Source organism: Danio rerio, chromosome 23, assembly GCF_052040795.2.
Source record: "Danio rerio strain M-AB ecotype USA chromosome 23, GRCz13ab, whole genome shotgun sequence".
In the NCBI taxonomy this organism is placed as follows: domain Eukaryota; kingdom Metazoa; phylum Chordata; class Actinopteri; order Cypriniformes; family Danionidae; genus Danio; species Danio rerio.
Genome location: NC_141043.1, coordinates 27,444,584 through 27,467,522, shown reverse-complemented (window position 1 = coordinate 27,467,522; position 22,939 = coordinate 27,444,584). Strand labels below are relative to the sequence as shown.

Below are 22,939 nucleotides of genomic sequence, written 5' to 3'. Positions count from 1 at the left end.
TCCTCGAGGGCCGAAGCTCTCTCGCTCAGCACAGTGGGGATTGCTTTAGTTATATTCTTTTGTATTATTTTTAGTCATTTGGGATGTAGTGACAAACGTCATACACTTTGCCGAACAGATCCACAACTTTTGCCGCTCATAAATGATCATAAAAGCACTCGTGCTGCAGATATTAGGAGGTTTACTGAAGGTGCAGCGAGGTGTTTGTGTCTTTAATAAACAACGACAGTTTGCTTTCATTAAAGGTTTAGAATGATACATGAATCCATATGCAACAGTCCCCTAAAAGTGAAGTCACGTCTCCAGTTTCGGGCTTTGCACTCACACTACAGGCCAACTTTGGCCCACAGGCCCTAGTTTGGGCATCTCTGGTATAGATGCTTTCACATGTGAAAATTGTTCATTCAACTAACAAATTATTTTCTACTGTCTTGTCTTCCTTGTAGCCTGCCTACGTTGTCCAGATTTTCCCTCCTTGTGAGTTTTCTGAGAGCCACCTGTCTCATCTTGCTCCGGACCTTCTCAACAGCATCTCCAGTATCTCTCCTCATCTTATGATTGTTATAGCTTCTGTATAAGAGGGAGATCCCAGCTTCCCAAAACCAACATGCCAACACCAGCCTTTGGGACTTGCCAGTTGTTGTTTTTTTTTTTTCCATTTGTTTGTTTTTGTACTCTGGAAAGCACCTCAATGTTAGTCAAGTTTATTTATTTATTTCTTTGGGCCATGTATGCACTCTCTTTTTGTTCTTTCACCAGCCTTTTAATTCATTGACTCATTTCCGCGTCCGTTTAGCTGTGTATCACCTTAAAATACACAGGGATAAATGGAGCTTTCTAAAAAGATCAATTCTCTGATCATTTTTCCCTTTTTTTTCTTCTTTTGAAGATTTGTATCTATGGTTTTTAAAACACTGAAGATCTTTATTAGGATTTGGGGTTCAATTTTTTATTGATTAAGCTTTTTCTTTTCTCTCTGAAGAATAATCAGACCAATCATTGCACTATGTTGTGAAAATCAAAAAAAAAAACCTGTTTGTACAAATTTGGTTATTGAGATTGTTATTTTACTTTATTACTTGGACATGCTTCATTCACCAGCCATTTTTGTGGTAGACTAACTAAAAATGTTATCTAGTCAGTGTAGATCAACTCAATTTCTTTGACAAGTTTTATAAGACAAACTAAATAATAATGTAACATAAAGCAGCTAATGTTCAATCATAAGTAAGCAAGTTACTTCCACGTAGAAATGGCTCAGTATAGTCCTCCCAAAGGGACAAATGTTGGGAGCGTTGCGAGTTGTACAGTTTACACTATGCCTCAATGGGGGATTGTATGTATACTTTTTCGCTTTTTTCTTAACTTGCAAAGTGAATCGGGCGAAGACCTGATTGTAAATATTATGTATATTAAAAGACTTTCAAAGCAGATGACAAGTGTAATACGATTGACAACCTAATGCCATCAACCGTGAAAGTGAACTGTCATTTACCACTTGAGTATCATTTCAGATTTTTGTTTAGTTGACCTTTTTGAAATCAATCCTGTGCCATAATTTTTTAAAGGAGAAACTAAATGAATTGAGATTCATCGAGTTTAATTTTGATACTTGACTTTGTATTTGTCACTTGATCCTTGAGGCCTGCTTTTACATTGCCTTGTTTTATGCTTTTTGTCCCCTACCTCTTATTTTTCTTGTTGTTGTCGTTAACTATTGGGGGATCTGAACTGATTTAGTTTTCTTTAGGACCCCTGAAGTGTTAAATTCATGTGTTTCTTTCTTGTTTATTTTGAACATACCTCTGAATGTCCAACAAGAACAGTGCAATGCAAGTGGTAAATATACTTTGTAAAGAAAAAAAAAGATGAAAATATGTACAAATCTGTCAGGAGACGTGATCGAGACAGGCTTTTTAAGTCTCATTTCTTCATTGGTGTCTCCTTGAGCCAAGCTGTAAATAATCATTTTCATTTTGTGTTGCTTTTCTTTTCTGTCTGTCTGTTTTTTTTATGTCAGGGTCATTATTTTGTTTTGTGAGACAAAACAAAAGTTTGTAAAGAAAACCGATGCAGAAAGTAAACCATGAGTCTTAGTTTTGCAGTTTCATTGGGTTACTACAAAATGTCTCATGGTAATCTTGAAGGCACTTATGTTTTTGATATAACAATTTAAAATATCAAAATACCAAAAGAAAAGAGGAAATGAAAACAGCTGATCTTAAAAATTGTTGTCTGATTTATTTCATCATTTTTGAGTGTATTTTGCGGTTCCTCTATGAGGACATTTAAAGATGTAAAATAAATTTTGTTTGTTAACACCTCTGCAGATCATTAAATGGTCATCCACTCTCTTCTTGTTTGATGTTTTGCTCTGATTTTCTTTCACTACCAATTTTACATTTGTTACGCTCTATTAGGTTCACGTGTTTTAAAAGGTATGCAAAAATCACTTTTGTAAGGGGTTTAAAGGGTCATGAAACCCCCCTCTCTCAGTTCAAGTACTCAGAATTTAAAAAAAAATGTTCTGAGATGGGTGTGGAGTGCTGCGAGCAGAGGGAAGAATGGGAGTGGCAAGCAGAGCAAGGGAAAAAGAGGGGAGCCGGACAACTGTGGTCCGCTGGCTCACAAAATGAGACGCAAACCATGAGACCCATGATTCTATAGTTTACAAAGTTAAAATGCAAATAAATAAACAGTAAGTAACAGTAAGTAAAGTAATAAACAGTAAGCTACATCTGTTATTCTGAATTTCATAAACACTTAACCAAAATTTGTTATATTATCATAAAAATAATCGTGTTTATATAAACACTATAAATGAGGAGGACTTCTCTCCTTCTTAATCCCCAAGTCTGAATGCAGACACAGTGTCAAATGCTCAAAATTATCTAGTTTTATTCTAAGTTTAAAGCTAACAGGTGCTAACATTGATGCTCAACACACAAATCTGTTAAAATCTCAAAAAAGTACTCCAAGATGTCTTGAACCTTTAAACAGAGTGGTGCGGCAACAGTGTGTGAATATAGCCAGCCTCTAATGGTAAAAAATAATTCCGTATTTTATAATAACTCTTCATAAAAACAGTCTGTAAAAACACATTGATTGACAACATGCCCGGGTTAAGAATTCAGAGGCCCCTGGGCACAATGCCTTGTAGGCCCCCTACCTGGTCGCACCCCTATTGTTAAATAAAAAAATAAGAATAACATGATATTTTTAAAATAAAATGAATCTATAATGTAATTCCTGCATTTTAAAGTAAATTACATACAGTACATCTATATTTCTAGTCTACAGAGATTTAACTAATTTTTAAAGCACACTTTGAAAAAATAAAATAAAACAACTTGTGTAAATGAATGGATTTCAGTATAGTTGTTCAGATTCACTGAAGCAGTACAAAAAATTATATTTAAGGATATTTTTAATGTTTACCTTCTACACACTTATAATGCATATGGTTTGGTTATAACACCTCTCTAATCCACTTCTATGAATCTGAAAATGAGTTCATCAGACGCTGGATTTGAACCGGGTTCATGATTACGTCAAAACAACTTGCCATGCACTTTACGAGCTACGCCACTCAGTTTAGTCATGTTGTCTCTAGTCAATAAAATGGTGATGGGTAGGAATCACTCAATTAGCTTATTCCAACGAGGTGCGCTATTTGCATTTAGCCAAAATAGACACTCCAAAATCGGCATTTTTCCCCCCTCGCAGGGGCCCCAAGTGCTTTGCTGACACATGCGTTTATAGCATTACTATCTTTAGGTAGTAATTTCTACCTTTAATGTACAAATGTGAACCTGATTAGTATAAAAGTTTATGAACAATATTTATAGCTTTATTTCTGAGAGTGTAATTACTAGTAGAGCTTAGACATTCTACATTTGATTTCTTAAACAACTCTACTACTGCACTAAGATCTGGTGACTTCAGTAATTCATTGTGTAATTAATTTAGTAAGTCTTTTGTTTTGCCATGTCCTAGGACAAAATTATTGTGAAATTTAAAATGCTTATTTTAATCATGATGGATCGACTTGATATTTTCTCTTTTTTTCAAATGGTTAAAATAAGCTAATTATTTTAATAAAATTTATTACATTTTATTAAACAATTTTCAAATAATTAAAAAAGGTGTTAAGAGAAATTGGAGGGGTTGCATTTATATCAGGGGTGCCCAAACTCTGAGTTTAACGCAACGTGCCTCAACACACCTGCCAGGAAGTTTCTAGTATACTTTAAGCATGAGCTGGTCCACGTGTGTCTAATTGTGGTTGAAGCTAAAATCTTCAGTACACCGCTCCTCCAAGACCGAGTTTGGACACCACTGATTTGATCCAAAATCTCTGAAGAATGTTTCCAGCATGTTGTTGAATCTATACCTCAAAGAATCAAGGCAAGTCTGAGGGCACAAATGTGGCCGGTGGATGTACAGTTTACTTCAGACGGATCGTAGTAGGTCATCGTTGTTGTATGTCTGCAGTTTTACTTTCATGCATGCTTAAATGCCAAATAAACGAACAGAAAACTGGTCTTATCACAGCCATTTAGGTCCATTGAATAACGAATTAACAGCGATGTAATTGAATAGTGATGTTTGGATTTTTAAAATGATCAGATGGCCAAGACAGTCAGATTGCTGCTATTTTGTTTGATTTTGATTTTCAAATGTTGTGAGAAAAAGATAAATTAATATGTAAAAGATTTATCCACATAGGTTATTTGATAGACATTGTTATCTTTATCTATGGTTAGAATTAGACTATGAAATAGCTCTGTATTCAACAAAGCACAAACAAAAGATCTAAAGCAGAAGCCATGTTTGATGCATTTTATCTCTCATTTTAACATGGCAGCCTTTTAAATAAAAAAATCACCAATGAGATTGTTTAGATCATGGTGGTAGTGTTTTTAGCAGCCACATGATGGCAGTGTTGTGATACTTATTATACGTGCTGTATTCTCATTTAGTTAATGGTTATTTATGGGTTTTGACTATAGTGTACGAGTCTTTTATGGTTATATGATGAATAGCGAGTTTTGCATTTGAGAGAAAATATCCATGAGAGTGAACAAATCTGATGATGGTCTGCTTAAATCTCTTTCAAATATTAAGTAAAAAGAATGGCTTGTTATTAAACATGCACAGAAATAGATGTTGAATAGTTTAGTAAGAAACATGTAGAGCATTCATGTCATGCTGAGTTTTAAATGACGATAAAAGGCTAACAAGAGAAATTTTGTCATAGTGTCATTCCGTTTTAATGACTTTAAGATTACTAAATATGCTGAATTTGTCAGTTGAAGCCAAAATGGTTTCAATTCTTTATTAAAAATATTGTTTGTGTTCATACTGGTTAGGAACAAATAACATTTGTATAAACTAGCCCTTTAAGGATATTACTTTTATAAATGCTATTTTTTTATAACTCTGTTCATAATTGTTATTTTTATTGTTGTTGTTGTTGTTGTTGTTGTTGTTGTTATTATTATTGTCTGCATTTTATCCAGCTGTGCTTGAATGCAAGATGGTTAGAAACTATCAAGAATAAATGTCGTGTGTAGGTGTGTGTAAGTGAGGTAGATTTTGAGTTCTGACCAGCTATTGGTTTTATTTTTCTGATCTCGTATAAATCAAATTCACAAACCCGCACAATGTTCCACAGGGAATTCTTGAAATTCCCAGCGGCAGTGTTTTGTGGTAGGGCTGGCATGACCCCGAAGAGCGGGAAATTGAGTTGGAAGATGCATCACAGAGAAAAACGTTCTCATTTCTCTAATGATTCAACTGTATCCAATCCTGACCACAGCACACGTTATTCAGGAATTCAATCTTTCTCCAAAACTGTGGATTTGATGTCAGTTTTAATCATTGAATATATACAAATTCCGAGCTCTACTGGAACAAAAGTACACACAGGCCACATTCACATAGCAGCAGAATATGGTTGTCATTCCTGTTTTTAAGTCAATAATACAGTTCCATTCGTACACAATTCAGTCATTTAGGCGAGTTACAGTCATACTCTAGAAAACTCCCGCTGTTGTCTTTCACAGCAGTTTGAGTAATTTGCACATAAATGCACAACTTGCTCTGGGTGTTCATGTGGGGTTTCTGAAGCTTAATGTAAATTGTGTGCCATTTAAGTTTCAAGTGTTTACACTTGGCAGGTTTGTTTTTGATTAAAACAAACTCTGGTGTGACTGCTCTATTAAAGGGTATGTTCCTCCAAAATTAAAATTCTCAAATTAATTATCATGTCTTTCCAAACCACCAGGACCTTTGTTCATTTTGAAGCACAAATTAAGATATTTTAGATGAAATCAGAGCTCCCTCTTTCCCTGTAGACAGCAAGAGTCCTGACTCATTCAAAGTCCAGATAAGAGCCAAAAAACATCCTCAAAACAGACCATGACTGCTTTGATCTGACATACATATATATATATATATATATATAACAAGCCATATATATATAATACGATAAAAATAATATCGTATAATCTGTTGTTAATCACATCCTCTTGTCGTTCCAATTCCCTGAGATATATATATTATTTAGCAAAAAATGTGCAACATTTAAGAAAAAAATGAAAGGGCTCTTCACCTTAAATTTGTTTAAAATAATTTTGTTAGAAAACCTTGACTAAACTATGTCTTTAGATTAGTATTTTGAATCTTATCAAATTGTGAGTCAGGAAAATGGTTACATCCTAGTGTTACCCTCTTCTTTTTCTTCAAGAAGAAGAACTGATTGTGTGTTTGCAGTGTTAAGCAAAGCTAGCAGGTATATCTCATTTTTAAAAATTGTTATCCGATTGGTTTATGGTTTCAAATACTCGCCAATACCGATGCCAGAATTTTTGCAGTATCAGCCAGTATTCCCGATACTACTATTGGTATCGAATGTTTATATATCATATAATCTTTTAAAAAAGCTGCTTTGAAACTATAATTATTGTGAAATGCGCTATACAAATAAAGTTGAATCGAATTGAAATAATTTTTGGGTGAACTAATGCTTTAATGTAATTCATTTGAATAAATGTATACACTGCTATGTGAACCTATAAACATATAAACCTATATTTTTCTGAACCTATAAAGCTAATCTGTAGTCCCTGGGGAAGATGTTGTTACAAAATGAACAACATTCATTATACAATATCAGATAGTTTTTCATCTCTCTTGTTTAAATATTTGGCTGCAATACACATAAAGCTACCAACATCTGTCATCATAATATTTAGTCGCATATTGTTGCAAAAAAAACCTTTAACCACATCAGTTAATGTAAACAGTAGGCACGGCATGATTACTAATTTCAAGGTTGGAAAAGTCAAGGTTTTAAAATTGATAATATTTTCGGTTATATTGTTCCTGCTGTATATATTTTTTTCTAATGTCTTTTAATGCGTGTTTTTTTATGCAATCATTTGAAAAACAAATCACTTAAACACCAAACTCCAGCATGCTGTCAACATGAACAGTGCAGTGGCTTTACTTTATATCCAAAGAAAACAAGATATCCAAAGATGCCTTTTCAGGTTCTTAACCCAGCAAGCATTTTTTTGCTTTTAAAAAATGTCTAATAGATGTCTAAACATAGTCGTCTTGACTTAAGGCAAAATTTGGGCTGTCAGTGAAAATCTAATAGACGTCTTAGAATAGGTCAAAACTAGACTAGTCATCAAATAAACAGAAATGAATGACTAAACATAAAATCTGTCTAGTTGACCCCTTGTCTAGTTTTGGGCTATTTTTAGATGTTATATTTTAGATTTTCTGTTAGACTGTTTTACTGACAGGCCAAGGTTAGCCTTGATTTAGCCAAGACGACTGTTTAGATGTCTATTAAATACAAAATAGTTTTCTCTGTATCAGCTTTTTTGATACTAATGAAGACTGCAGAAGTCAATGATTTATTTTACTCATTTAGCCTGCATGTTTACTGTTCTAAAATATTTTAAATATTTCTTTCAATTGGCGATGCAGTGGCACAGTAGGTAGTGCTGTCGCCTCACAGCAAGAAGGTCGCTGCTTCAAGCCTAGGCTGGCTCAGTTGGCATTTCTGTGTGGAGTGTGCATGTTCTCCCTGCGTTCGCGTATGTTTCCTCCGGGTGTTCCGGTTTCCCCCACAGTCCAAAGACATGCGGTACAGGTGAATTGGGTAGGCTAAATTGTCCATAGTGTATGAGGGTGAATTAGTGTATGTGGATGTTTCCCAGAGATGGGTTGTGGCTGGAAGGGCATCCGCTGCGTAAAAAAAGTGCTAAAAAAATCTGACATTGCAATATTTAGTTTTTCTGTGATATACTGTATATTGTGATATACTTTGCTATACTTTATTTTACACATTATTTTAAGGTTCAGTTCTCGCTCTTGGCAAACCATTTTGACTTTTGCTTAAATAAACTCCTAATTTGCTCCCTATTAATAGTTATTAAGGTAGTTTAGGTATAGGTATGATTAGGGATGTAGAATATGATCATACATGTGGTTTATAAATACTAATAAGCAGCCAATATCTAGCTGGCAGCTAGCTTTTTGCAACTCTCACATGGTCACCCACTGATGCTAAGCAGTCAGTACCTGGATGGGAGACCACATGGGAAAGCTTGGTTGCTGCCGGGAGTGGTGTTAGTGAGGCCGGCAGGGGGCACTCAGTCTGCATTCTGTGTGGGTCCTAACGTCCCAGTATAGTGACGGGCACTCTGTAGTGCTCAGTGAGTGCCATCTTTCGGATGAGATGTTGAACCGAGGTCTCGACTCTCTGTGGTCGTTAAAAATGAAAATGTTCTTCGAAAAGAGTAGGGTTTAACCCCAACATCCTGGCCAGATTTGCCCACTAGCCTCTTTCCATCATGGTCTCCTAACTATCCCCATATTATAATTGGATTTATCACTCTGTCTCCTCTCCACCTATCAGCTAGTGGTGTGTGGTCTGGCGTAATATGGCTTCCGTCACGTCATCCAGATAGATGCTGCACACTGGTGGTGGATAAGGAGATTCCCCCAATGTGTAAAGCGTTTTGAGTGTCCAGAAAAGCGCTATATGAATGTAAGAAATTATTATTATTTATCTCAATAACATGCAACTAGTTAAGAGTGAGAATTGGTCCCTAAAGTGTTACCCAATGTATTAATTTTCATTGACTGCATGCTTTTGTAGGGAAGTTAATCATGGGTAACATGTAAAAAAACAAACCACAAGCATAGATAAATACAACAAATCAAAGATAAAAGTGAGACGAAACAGTGCATGCATTATGTTTAGGATATGTAAATGTAAAAATTACACTTCAAAGTCAACTCAACATATCTTTGCGATTTGACTATGGCAGATGCAAACATTGCAATATCAATGATAAAATGATATATTGTGCAGTCTTACAAGTCTTACCACCATAGTACTCCTGTCAGATTTGTGCTTTCTGCAATACAATAACAATTAGCAATTCAGTTTGTAACTTGCATCAGTGGTTAGTTTGTATGAATTTGAATGACCTCATCTGCTCACGCCCAAGACTATAGACTTGACATTCAAACAGACGGTATTCAAGCCTCTTTAATAAATAGCTGGTTGAATAAGACATTTCGAGACTCTTTTAAAGTAAATCTGGCCATCATCCCAAACTTTGACAGTAAGAACGTATCCATATTCTTAGAGATCGATGTGTGTAGCAGGGAGTAAATCTGGTAAACTTTGTACTGCCTATAAATCTGAAAGACAAAACGAAGGGCAATTTTCAGACAGGTTATGCCGAAGCCCTCCAAGACATATCGTTCTCCTCATCTTTCTTTTCATCCCAATAGGAAGAGGGGTGTGTTAGTGGAAAAAAGGAGGTGAAGTATCGAAGATTTACAATGCCGTGACAGACCAAGTGCAGGAATGTTAATTGACACCCACTCCCGGCAAAGTAGTGATGCATTCGCAGGAAGCATGAATCTGGAGAGCCTGAAATAATGAAAGAAGACTTGAAGTGGCATCTATATTGTTCCTACAGTTATAAAACAAGCCTACGGCGAAGGTAGCAGTAGGAAGTTTGGTATGTAGTAAAAACCACAGTTGGAGGACATTGCAGCAAGAACAGGCATGCAAATATCTAATTCAAATAGCTTGGAGGGTTTTTGACTGCTTTATTGAGGCCACATGTCGGCGGACGAGTACATGTGATATGATACTTAGATACTTCGATGGTATTTTTATAAACCCATCGGACTGCTTTAGAAAGATCTGTTTTGCATTTCACCCTAAGCCTTTACTTATGAAAATCAGGCTAGAAAAATATGAGAAGCATTTGCTTATGACCAGTATACAGTTATCCAGTTATACATGCTCTTATTACTTTGTACTTGCTTATGATTTATGTGTGTGTGTGTGCAGGTGCAGGAAAGAAAGGCTGAAGCGTTTATTCCAGGCACGTGTGTGTACTGTCCTTCATCTATTCAGCTCTCTGTAATTCTATGGGCATGAACCACACTGACTCGGCTCCAAAAGACCAAATTAGAAAGAGCAGGAAAATGTTAAGAATGCTGAAAATACTGGGGTTGGCTTTTCTTTTTCTGATAAGTGTCCACTTTCCACAAGTCATTTGGGCTCGCTAAACATCCTTGCAATTTAAATTATCTCACAAGCTGCTGAGCAGATGCATTCCTTATCAGAAATAGACTTACATGCGCAGTGTGCTCTTTTTTTTGTTTCCTTAAACCTAAAACTGGGAATCCTTAATTTATTAACCATCCAGGTTTCAAAAGAGATAACATAGTGGGAGTTGATGCACAGATTGTGGAGGAATGTAATTGCGCTCAAACAGGGAGGCATTCTGAGAGATTATGTAATTGAGTGAATAGTTTCACTTACGATGAAGAATAGAAAAACTGTAAATCCATAATTTACAGTCTTATATGTGTGAAGAGTTTATTTGCAAAAACGGATAACTCAGTTTTTAGTAATTTAAATCAGGTTTCGTGTTGTATATTAAAGAGTACAATTGCAAAAACATGATTTATCAGCCTGATCTCTTGAGAAAACGTATTTTACGTTTTGCCAGTTTAGTGGCTAATTTGTATGAATTTGTGCGAGTTCAGTCGTACGTAATTGTGTGATTTTTAAAAAGGAGGCGTGACACCTAACCCCACCCCTAACCCCAACCATCATTGGGGAATGAGCAAATCGTACTAAGTTGTACGAAGTAGATTGTACGAATTCATATGAATTAGCCACTAAATCAAAAAGTTACTAATTGCTGTGAGATTGTGTTGGATTTATAAAATAACTACACTGTAAAAACAATATTGCTGCCTAAAATGTTTAAGTTGAATCAACTTTCTAGTCATCTCAACTTACTAAATCAACCTGACTAAAAATATTACCTTATTAACTTATGAAAAAAGGTTAAATAGTAACAAAAACAGTTTTTTACAGTTTACACCCCCTCCCCCCAAAATATATGTATTATATGAACAGTGCTCAGCAGAAATGAGTACATGCCATTTTGAAAATAAATATTTTTATCTATTTCTGAGTGAATATGGGTAATATATATTGGTGCATTTGAACAAAACACATTTAATAAACAGATATATTTATTAAAATAATATTTTAAGGTAAGGTAAGGTAAAACTTTGTCCCAGCTGCAGTCAATACACCACACAAAAATAAAAATGAGTATATAAATAAATAAATCTATCTATACTCTCAGTCTAAGCAAAGAGTTTAGAATAACCAAGAGGCGACACTCAATAGAACGTTCCATTTCAACAGCAGCGCCCAGCAACAGCCCCGGATTCCGCCATTTTGGAGTGAAAGCGTTCAGCTGTCCATTGGATCTTATTGCTGTCGCGATGGCAAGCAGCTTTTTTTATTTATTTATTTAAAAAGCGCATTAAAGCTGAGATACAACCTAAAAGACCCAATACAACACTTACTATCACAATCATCAGCATTTTTAATAGTTTATTTTACAGACTTTTAATATGCTGTTGTTCTATTGGAGTTTTCATTCCAAAATAGCCGCAGCACCATCTAGTGGCTGTTTCCCAAATTGTACTAGAGTGTCGCCTCTTGGTGATTCTATGCTCTTTGGTCTAAGCCACCTCTATTATTTAATAGCTAAATGCTCACCGGACAAAAGGAATTTTATATCTATTTAATCTACAGCAAGGTACTCTGAACCTTTTCCCCGAAGGTAACAACATATATTCATTAAGTAGAACGTGATACATCTCAAACTATTTGTTTAGCATGTCCTAATGCTAAATACAAATGCTGCAGAGACATCTGTTCTCATACACCAATAATTTTCCAAGCAGTGGGAACCAAACGGACTACTTTAGATTTCAGCTGCACAGACAAGTTGCCTAACCAGACTGTGATGCCGTGCTTTATCACGCTTTATACAACAATTCTGTCTTGATAGCCTTGATATATTTAATTAATATCAGCACCCGTACAGCCTCTTTACCCTTTGTGTATTACTCCGCCCACATACAGCTAGCAAAAAGCAGACACTACAGTTCTAAAGTTTAAAAGATGCTTGCTCAACTGTTTAACTGTCAGCTTATGATTTGAATCCAACGTGGAAGAAAGTAGTTCCTCATACAAAAGGGTTTTTGAGACTCTTCATGTTTGATTTTGTTTTATATACACAATTATGCCGTCAAACTATTGTATAAATGCAATATCACACTTGTAGCAGTGCGATAGTGCCGATATACAGCCATATCGCACTGCTACTTGTGTGATATTTCTCATTTATAAAACAACCAAATAAAACATGATCATACACATTTTTGATCCACTCCATGAATTCTTATGCGTCGTAAAAAAATACAGTCTTTGCTGAAGCTTAATGCAGAGATTGTCAACATGTATGTTTCATTTCAGAGAATTATCTAAGGACACACCAAGCTATTTATACGAAGTGACCTGTGTGATGGTTTGAGTATTGATAGTCACAAGCATATGATCACCAATTCCTCTAGGGTCAAACATAATTTCTTTTGTCTTACTGACATTCGAAGCTTATCATCGCACCAACTCGCAAATCTTTCAATCTCTGAAAAATATTCTGATAAATCTCTGTTCTTATTCAATAAGACTAAGATGGCAGTATCATCTGAGGATTTAATAATGTTATTATTAAAATAAGAACGTCTACATGCATATGTATACAAAGTGAACAAAACCGGTGAGCTAACACAACCCTGCGGAGCTCTCATACTCAGACATTTTGGCTCAGATAGTGTTCCATTAACACTAACCTGCTGTCTATGATTGGTTAAAAAAGAACAATACTATTTAATTAATAATAGATGATCATTAAAATCATTTAGCTTTGTAATTAAAAGATGTGGCTGCAACATGTTAAAAGCTGAACTAAAATCAACACATAAAAGTCGTGCATTTGAGCTTGGATCCTCTAAATGTTTGTTATTACGATGAGTCACTGCTATCATAGCATCATCTATCCCCCTCTTGCTCCTATATGCAAATTGGAAATTTTAGTCAGAACATCTTTAGAAATGGAAGGAAAACATGTAAATTTATGCAAAATAACGCAAAAAATTGAAACTACAACATTTCAACAAAACTTTATAAATTTTTATTTCGCTTGATTTATTTATTTTTTTTACTTTTTTTGAACATTTTCTTTCATATTTTCTCCTAACATATACATTAAGGCTACAAATATTTTAATCATTATTGTACGTTATTTTGTTAGATTAGCTCCAGATTTGGCTTTAGTACTGAATAAATATATGCACAAATATAATATTGTAAAGCATCCTACAAAAAATATTAATTTAAATAAGAGACTTGTGAGGGGTGTACTCATATATGCTGAGCACTGTGCATATATAATCTAGTAGTCAATATTAAAAGTGGTTCAAAACCTTTCCTCAATTTGAGCTAAAACTATTGGCCAATCTCACAATGAAGCGCAACTATTTTATGTATTGTCAGAAAAGTGGCTAATTTGTACAAATTACTATGATTTTAGTACACTGTAAAAAATTATTTGATCAATTAGTCATGGCAACATATGTTTTTAGTTCATTGTAACTTAATAAACTAAGTTAATCATGTTCTAACTTAATGTTATAAGTTATGCTAGCAGTTTTAAGTCAATTTAACAAAATAAAAGTTAAATTGACTCATAAGGTTAATTTCATTCAGCTTGAAATTTTAAGGCAACCTGGATTTTTTTTACAGTGTAGGTACTAAATTAGATATTTTCCCTTATTTAACTACCTTCAAAAAACGTTCTATATAATATTGATATGCTGTATAGTCTGTCACATTGCCAGTTGAATTGCTTTATGTATTTCCATAAACCTCCTGCAGCTAATGAGATTGTAAAGTGTCCTTTGAATGAGTGAGTACTTATCACCTACTGTTTTTAAATACTATGAATCCAGACATAAACTGGGCTAACATGCTGTTTTGTACATAATATGTACACTGTAAAAATTATATGATCAATTTGTCCTGAATGCATATGATTTAGGCCATTGTACAGTGTGAGTTAATCATGTTCTAACTTAATTTTATAAGTTATGCAAGCTGTTTTGAGTCAGTTTAACATAATATAAGTTCAATGAACTCATAAGGTTAATTTGAGTCAGCTTAAAAATTTAAGACAGCCAGGATTCTTTTTTTAAATATAAAGAAATATGCAATGTATAAAAAGTCAAGTTTATTTATGATCGAATTTTGAGAGGATCATCTGCTTATGGTTGTTTTCAACTGGTCTTGCATCACCTCATGACTGATTCTTCAATCAGATGATTCCTAATTCACTATACCAAGATCAGAGTTTCTTGTCTTGGTATTTTCGTCTTGAAGAATCTGCCCCCACCCACCCCTACTCCGCCTCCTTTCCAGAAGGGCGACATGGTGGCCCAGTGATTAGCACTGTTGCCTCACAGTTTGCTTGTTCTCCCTGTGATCGCGTGGGATTTCCCCGGATTCTCTGAATTCCTCCCACAGTCCAAAAAAATAAAAAAATTTAAAATAGTCATACTTTTAGCAAGTGATAGTCATACTTTTAGCAAGTACACCTGTCCTTATCCAGCCTATATCTGTCATTAGCCAGAAATAACTCGGGGGGGAGTTCATTGAGATACCTTAATGAATTTCCTTCAAACTCCCCTCAAGCTCAAACTCCCCTCTCGTCCTGCAAATGGGAGGGAGCCCAAAGCTCTAGGATCTCATAAGCTCAGGGCTGTCTTTCCCGGGACAGCATGCCAAACATGCTTTATAATCAAAAATCAGCTAAGTGTGAACTCTTGAAATACCTTTTGTTTCACTCATTCCAATGAAGCACTTCAAATTACAGAATCAAGAAAGTCTCCTTATGGTATGGGTAGCTTATATCCCTGCCACCTGTAGAAATCCCAGAAGACACCATCACAGAGTTTGTGATGGCTTTAATGGTTAAAATATAAATTATCCTGGTTCAAAAAAGGGAACCCTTTAATTTCTGTTTATAAGTTAAATCCAATAAACCCTAATGGAAAATATCCCAAAGTCAAATGTACTGGTTTCAATGGTTACATTTGAATGGCTTATAAAGTTTTATTGGTATTTTCATGAAACGCATTAGAACCTTGTGAGCTTTTTTTTTAACTTTTAAAAATGCCTAATGGAGTCAGCGCCAGTAGCCTGGTGGTACTGCGCGCTGACATATAGCACCAACGTGCCCATGGCGACCCGGGTTCGATTCCCGGCTCGGGGTCCTTTGCCGATTCTTCCCCTCTCTCTGCTCCCAAAGATTTCCTGTCTGAATTCTCTACTGACCTGTCATAATAAGGGTGAAAAACCCCTAAAGAAAAAAAAATATATAAAAATACCTAATGGAAATATAACAGGAATAAGTAATGCACTTTACTTAATGATAAAGGTCACATGACAGTGAAAACAAGATGAATCTTGCTAATACCAATGCTGAAGGCAAGCATACAACTTTTATTCAAAATAGCTTAACGGCTAATACTGTTGCTTTGGTGGTATACAGGGAGACCAGAGGCCATTATGTGACTGGCTTTGAGCTGCTTCACATGACCATTATGCTTTTCCCAGTGGTAAGCAATACAGACTCTCTCATCTTCAGGGCTGCATAGGCATTTACTGTATGCATGACATGTGGTTGTATGCTCAGGGGGGCCATTTATAATGAGAAATAAAAATTATTCACTATAATTCTATACACTCTAAGACAATTACTATATTAAAGAACATTTTTTATTATATATATAATTTTAATACGCATGTTTATTGAAAATATACATAACATTATGTAGAATGTAAGAAAACAAAGAGTATTAGGATGATTTTTTTTAACAATTAGCAAAAGAAAGACAATAATAAAAGTGAAAAGTACAAATACAAATATATGTCATTTTGATGTTACACAAAGATAGTTGCAATGGTTAATGATAGGCTAATAATAAACAAAAACAATAATGTCCAGAAATAAAGCACAAATAAATTACATTTACAAATGTGATAAAACATTGACTTAAAACAATAACATAAAATAAATGGAAATAACAGCAAAAATAACAATTATTATATGAAATAATCAATTATTAAAGTCTAACAGAAGTAATGTGTCATGGGCTCCAAAAATGATCAAAGTCTGTGTGCTTTTGATTGACAGAATACATTATTTTCTCAGGGTTACTAGATTCAAGCTTACTGATACAAGGTTTTTTAAAAGGGTTCCTCAGATTTCCAATTTTTAAGTATACGTTTTTTAGTTACAGCGCTAGCAAGCTAAATAAAACAGTGTTTGTGATAGGTCAATTAAAGTAAACACATTTTTAAAGATATACTTTATGTATTTCAGTTGATTTATTGGGGGCGGTTTGTTTCGGACAATTATACCATTAGGTATATTGCATTTGAATTTTTTTTTTTTTTTTTTACTGTTGGTGGAAAATGTCTCTTGCCTGTAATGCCAAACAAAGTTGATTTGTCCTACCTTCATATTGTTCTAAGTGCATATTTAGGTGGAAGTTGTGTTTTCTGTAGTCGTCAGTACATAACAAGTACTTTATCTAGCAGGAAAATGAGATGTTTTGTACAGCTTTTAACTAGAAGCAGATGGGATGGGAGTTAAATTTTAAAAATGGCAGTATTTAACCGCTCCACGTGAATAAAAAAAAAAACGCTTTAAGAAGCTAACAGTGCCCTCTTGTGTCTGTGACCATACTTTGGTAAAAGAGAAGTTTGGAGTATTTAAGTTGGTGTAACGAACAGACAAATCAGTATCTCGACAACGACGACAAATTCAACAGATTTGATAACAGTTTGATGAATAAACATCGCGAGTACGTTAAGTGGGCTGAAGTGAGGATCAAGGTCCAGGAATTGGTAAGAGATGTTTCATTTAAACAAAATAGGCCTAGGGCGACGCAGTGGCGCAATAGGTAGTGCTGTCGCCTCACAGCAAGAAGGTCGCTGGTTCGAGCCTCAGCTGGTTCAGTTGGCGTTTCTGTGTGGAGTTTGCATGTTCTCCCTGCGTCCGCGTGGGTTTCCTCCGGGTGCTCGCGTGGGTTTCCACAGTCCAAAGACATGTGGTACAGGTGAATTGGGTAGGCTAAATTGTCCGTAGTCTATGAGTGTGTTTGTGTTTCCCAGTGATGGGTTGCGGCTGGAAGGGCATCCGCTGCATAAAACATTTGCTGGATAAGTTGGCGGTTCATTCTGCTGTTGCGCCCCCGGATTAATAAAGGGATTAAGTTAAAAAGAAAATGAATGAATGAAATTGGCCTAGCCATGTCTACCTAGCTTATCGTAAATGTCATTGAAGATGAATAAAACAACGCTGCACATATATTGTAAATAATGATACAAACATTTGTTTCAATAATGTTGCAGGTCTTGTAGCCCTAAGGCCATTTGATTTTATGTGTTCGTGTACGATTAGCTCAATTGCCCTTTGGGAAAATTAACCATGGCTTAATAAAAAAAGAGCCATAGTTATATTAGTTAAACACAGATTATCATGGTTCTGTTACCCCTGCTGAAAAATCCAGTTTAAACCAGCCTAGGGTGCTTGGTTGGTTTTAGCAGGTTGACCAGCCTGGTTTTAGAGGGGTTTTGGCTATTTCCAGGCTGGTTTCCAGCCATTTCCAGCCTGGTCTTAGCTGGTCAGGCTGGTCAAGCTGGATTTAGCTGGTCATTTTCCAGCCTGACCAGCTGGTTTAAGCTGGACATAGCTGGTTTTTGCTGGATTTCCAGCCTGGCTAGGCTGGTCAAGCTGGTTTTAGCTGGTCATACCCTATACCAGCTAAGACCAGGCTGGAAATGGCCAAAACCCCTCTAAGACCAGGCTGGTCGACCAGCTAAAACCAGCCAATCAGCCTAGGCTGGTTTAAGCTGGATTTTTCTGTAGGGACGCCAGCCATAATTTAACCATGGCATTTGTTATAAAACTTACCACACTTACTGTAATAAATGGAGTAGCTGGACAATATTCAGTCAAAAAACATGAACACCCTGTAAACTATATTTGTAGGTAATTTCACCACATTTCAGATTTTTGTATTGAAGGAGTGTAACATTTCTAGTCAACCACAGATACACAAATACAACACACCAATAAATGGACTGAAAGGCTTGTGTCTTATAGAAAACAACGGATCCTTTCATAGCATCTTTTACTTTGTTAGTTATGGTGGTCTTGAGTCCTGAAAGACTATCACTTATCATTTAAAAATGATCTTTTACAGACATGAAAAGCTGCCGAAGACACATTTGGACGATAAAACCGCTTGGTGTAGTATTTCTCTTTTAAAGTGACTCTTCTTACATCATTCTTAGACATTTGATCACATAAATATAGGTTGCATTTAGATAATCACTTCACTTCAATGGCATACTGTATTTATCTGATATGAACCTCTTGCGTGATGTTAAATTCAAACCAGACCTCTTTTGATTTTTGGTGCTCACTAAAGCTTCGTGCCAAGCATCTACAGTGTGAATAGCTGATTCTAAACAAAGCAACAAAAAGGTTTGAATATGAGAGCCTTCTGACCTTTCAGTTATGGTAAACTGAAATGAAGCTCCCTGAATGGGCGATGTTCCATTTTTAACTCTGCATTAGTCATAGGAAAAAGGAGACCTCAATGAGGAATCACGCGAAAACTGCTCAAGCAGATGACGTATGTCTAGAAGATACACTTGAGTTTGTGTCTCACTTACTGGCAGTATCTGAAGAAAGTATTATGATTTGATGCTGCTTCTCTTTTCATTGCCAACACAATGGCCAGGATGTGTTTAGAGCTGGATCAGGTGGCTCTGGGGTCAGTTTGCTGTTTGCGCAGAAAAAAGACTGGAAAAGGTCATCAACGCTGCGATAGGATTCACCCGGTGACTTAAACCATGCGAACGGGTTACCTCCTCGTGACATCATCTCCTCTGCTCTGAGGCTGAAATATAATCTCAGATGCAAGTAAAGACGGGCCTTGCGCATAATTATATGTCTCTGCAAATACGTTTCTCTTTGGGCCTGATTAGGCAGAGGAGGGATCAGATCAAGAGGGTATAATGTCGACCGGAATATAGTTGTGCTTTCTGAGATTGGGTTTGGTTTTTGTGATCAGACGTTAAAGGAAAATTCTGATTTTAATACAAATTAAACCCAATTTACGGCCTTGACTTGATCACCGCATGTTAAGGATATATCGGTGGCATATCGCTTTCAGCCAATAAATGCTATTTTTAATATTGTCGTTATTGGTCCGATATCAAAATTCAGCCGATATGTTTAAGCCGATAGATTACGTAATTGTACAGAACTGCCTGCCTTGTGTATGCATGGGTCGAACTTGTTCAGTGCACTATAATGGAGCTTTCCTCACATTGCTTATTGCTTCAAAGTCCGGCCTTACTTTGTGTGGTATTGCTGTGCATTAATAACTAAGTAACCATATTCCTTATCAATGTAGATATATTTGATAGAGTGTCATTGTGTATTTTGGTTTAAATCGCCTCAGGATAAATATTACATGTGTAAACATAATAGCAGTGATGCACACGTGCTAAACAACCTGTTGGGTTGTTTGTAATCTAATATGATTATTTGTTATTATCAATGCGTTGCTTGCTTTTACTTGTTTTGTAATTTAACCTATAGTTTTTATGTAACAGTCAAGTTGCATGTTAATTTGCGAAGAAAAAGAAATGATTTATTTTTGGCATGATGATTTATGTAAAATTAGTAAATATAGGTCTATATAATCACCTTGCAATTTTGAAAGTGAGTAGGCCATTCAGTTCAAAAGATCAGTTCAAACTTTTATAAAGTTTTTAAAATAAAATCTGTTGTTTACTGTAAAAAAAAAAAATCACATTTCGAAATATTTAAATTTATCAACTAATATATTGGTGATGGGTAGGCCCACACGGAATCTGTGTGCGCAGAATTCCGCAGATTTTTAGTCCATCATTGATTCTGTTTTACTTCTGCAAATGTGTCTAAATTTATATTTATTCATTTTTTAAATTTATTTTAGTATAATTATTGACTAATATGAAAACGTTCATATAATTCATTTACAATACAGTTTGTAAAGTAATATTTTCCGTCTTTTAGTAGATATATTATATAGGAGACTTGATTTGTTTACCAGCATTGTAAACATTAAATAAGAGATAAAATGTATTATTTTTAGTTCATATCTTAAGGTTTTAGTTATGATACACTCAAAATCATTCCGCATAAATCCGCAGATCTGTAACAAAATTCTGTGCAGAAATAGCAAAAAATGTTCGCAGATTCCATCTGACCCTAGTTATTGACCTCCAAATCATGAGAGTTATTGGTTATCGATGTCAGAAAGATACATATCGGTACATCCCTTTCACATAATGACCTTGATTTGTGCATCATTTTGTTATATGAAAAAAAAGATTCAATGTGGTAGAGATAAATGGGGCCAGTTTTTGTTGGATTTAATAGCATAGTTCATTGTTATGAAGGTTGTTGGCTTTAGCATTTAGCTACTTTTAGATATACATAGAAAGTAAAGGGTGATTACCACAACTTTCAGGTTGATGTCACTCAAGTGTCTGGAGAGGGTCATATTGAACATCTATGAACTATTTTTTCTATGAAAATTTTTTGTTAAGGACTCTTCACATTGATTAATTAACCAAGGTTCCATCATGTTTCTTTGATTAAATACAGATTTACAAAGTTGCGGTATTCTTTTGAATCACCCTGTACATTTATGTTATGAAGGGTGTCAGGATGTTCGTTATTCTTTACTGACAAAGGTAATTTTATTTCTTAGGAATTGACACTGAATCACGCTCATCACGTGTTCATAAGCGTGAGCAACAAAATTACTGACTACAGTTCACTTAATATCCACTGGTGTCTGAGTCCTAGAAGAAGTTGCTTTAAGGAAAGGAGGGACAAATTGCAATTTCGGTGATAATCAAAACTACCACAAGTGTTAACGATTTAAGCTTTGGCAGAATATTGTGTGTGTTTGGAGTTTGTTTTTCATGCACACATGTATTCAACAAACCCCAGAACTCCCACAATGCCTGGGTTTTGGGTGAGGCAGCGTTTGGGCATATCTGTTGCCCTGTGAAACTAATCCATTAAAGTCAATGGATTACACTGAGTTTGGAAAAGGAAAATCCACAAGCCAGACAGTAAGCTTTTTCTGACTTGTTGAGGTTGTTGAAACAACATAAGATAAATGCGGTCCCAGCAAGGATGTATTATTCATAGTGCTTGACAGTAAGACTAGTGTAGGCGTATTTACCTGACTAGCTATTTAGTTTGAGGGGAGTGATATTCATTACATATGCTGTCTGGCATTTATTTTGACGACTTGTTAATTTTTGGAAAATAATATTTTTGGCCTTTTAAATTGTTTAAAAGTTTATTGAAAGGCTACGGCAAATTGACCAATTAAAAGGATAATAAGACTTGCTTGTACAGACACAAAAAATCGAAAGAAAACTTATATACTTATATAAAACTTAATTGTAACTTTTTGGTTTAGTGGCTAATTCGTATGAATTCTTATGATCTAATTCGTACAATTTAGTATGATTTGCTTATCACCCAATGACGGTTGGGTAGAGATGGGGTTGGGTGCCATGCTTCTTTTTTAAAGCTTCGAGACACTGTGGAGTACTTTTTTATGTGAACAGATTGTGTGTTGAGCATCAGTTAAGACAACGTTAGCACCTGTCAACTTAAATTGTGGGGAAAATTGTTTAATTTTGAGCTTTTGTCAGCTAAATTCATCATATTTTTTTTTGTCAAAATCGGTGACATAGCGCAAATCTGCTAGTGGGTTGATGACACGTCGGTTGCTCATTATTATTATGATGATCCAACAAATTGTGGTTATGAAATTAGAACAACAAATGTAGCAGGACATAAAATTACTTACTGTTTATTTCTTTGCATTTTAACTTTGTAAATAAAATCTCACTGTATGTGTCTCATTTTGTGAGCTAACTGACAACAGTTATTCGCTCTCCTCTTTCGCCCCTGCTTTGCTGGCCACGCTCACTTCTTCCACTGCTCGAAAAGCTCCGTGCCCATCTCAGAGCAGTTTTTGAAAAAATTCTGAGGTAGACTTGAACCAAAAGACGGGGATTTCATGGCCTTTTAAAATTTTTCATTTTCATACAACTGACTTATGTTTTCTCATGAGATCAGGCTGGATACACAGCAAACACATTAAAAAGTCATTTAGTGTAATGATTTATGATGATATACAGAACTTGCATCAATGAAAAATTATAAATTTAATTGCAATTAAAATATTGAACTATTATACTACATTTTAATATATACTAAATATATACATACACTTTCCATGAGAGATAAAGTTCAAATTGAAACTTGCTCTTTGAATACAAAAGGCATGTGTCGTCTTGAAA

General features: G+C 35.3%; 1 protein-coding gene and 1 long non-coding RNA gene across 6 annotated transcripts in view; both read left to right on the top strand.

Annotated features, from left to right (window-relative positions):
* Positions 1 to 2,356, top strand: part of spen (spen family transcriptional repressor) — a 51,599-nt gene extending 49,243 nt beyond the window's left edge. For all 4 annotated transcript variants that reach the window (XM_087307140.1, XM_087307139.1, XM_087307142.1 and 1 more), the window contains exon 15: positions 447 to 2,356. In XM_087307140.1, the coding sequence (XP_087163266.1) occupies positions 447 to 578 (132 nt within the window). In that variant the 3' untranslated portion in view covers positions 579 to 2,356. The remainder of the gene's footprint in view (positions 1 to 446) is intronic.
* Positions 2,357 to 4,267: 1,911 nt separating this feature from the next.
* Positions 4,268 to 22,939, top strand: part of LOC147831302 (uncharacterized) — a 36,366-nt gene continuing 17,694 nt past the window's right edge. Inside the window, exon 1 of one of the 2 annotated variants that reach the window (XR_015523607.1) lies at positions 4,268 to 4,407. This is a non-coding gene — a long non-coding RNA (uncharacterized LOC147831302). The remainder of the gene's footprint in view (positions 4,408 to 22,939) is intronic. The other variant, XR_015523609.1, reaches the window with a different exon arrangement.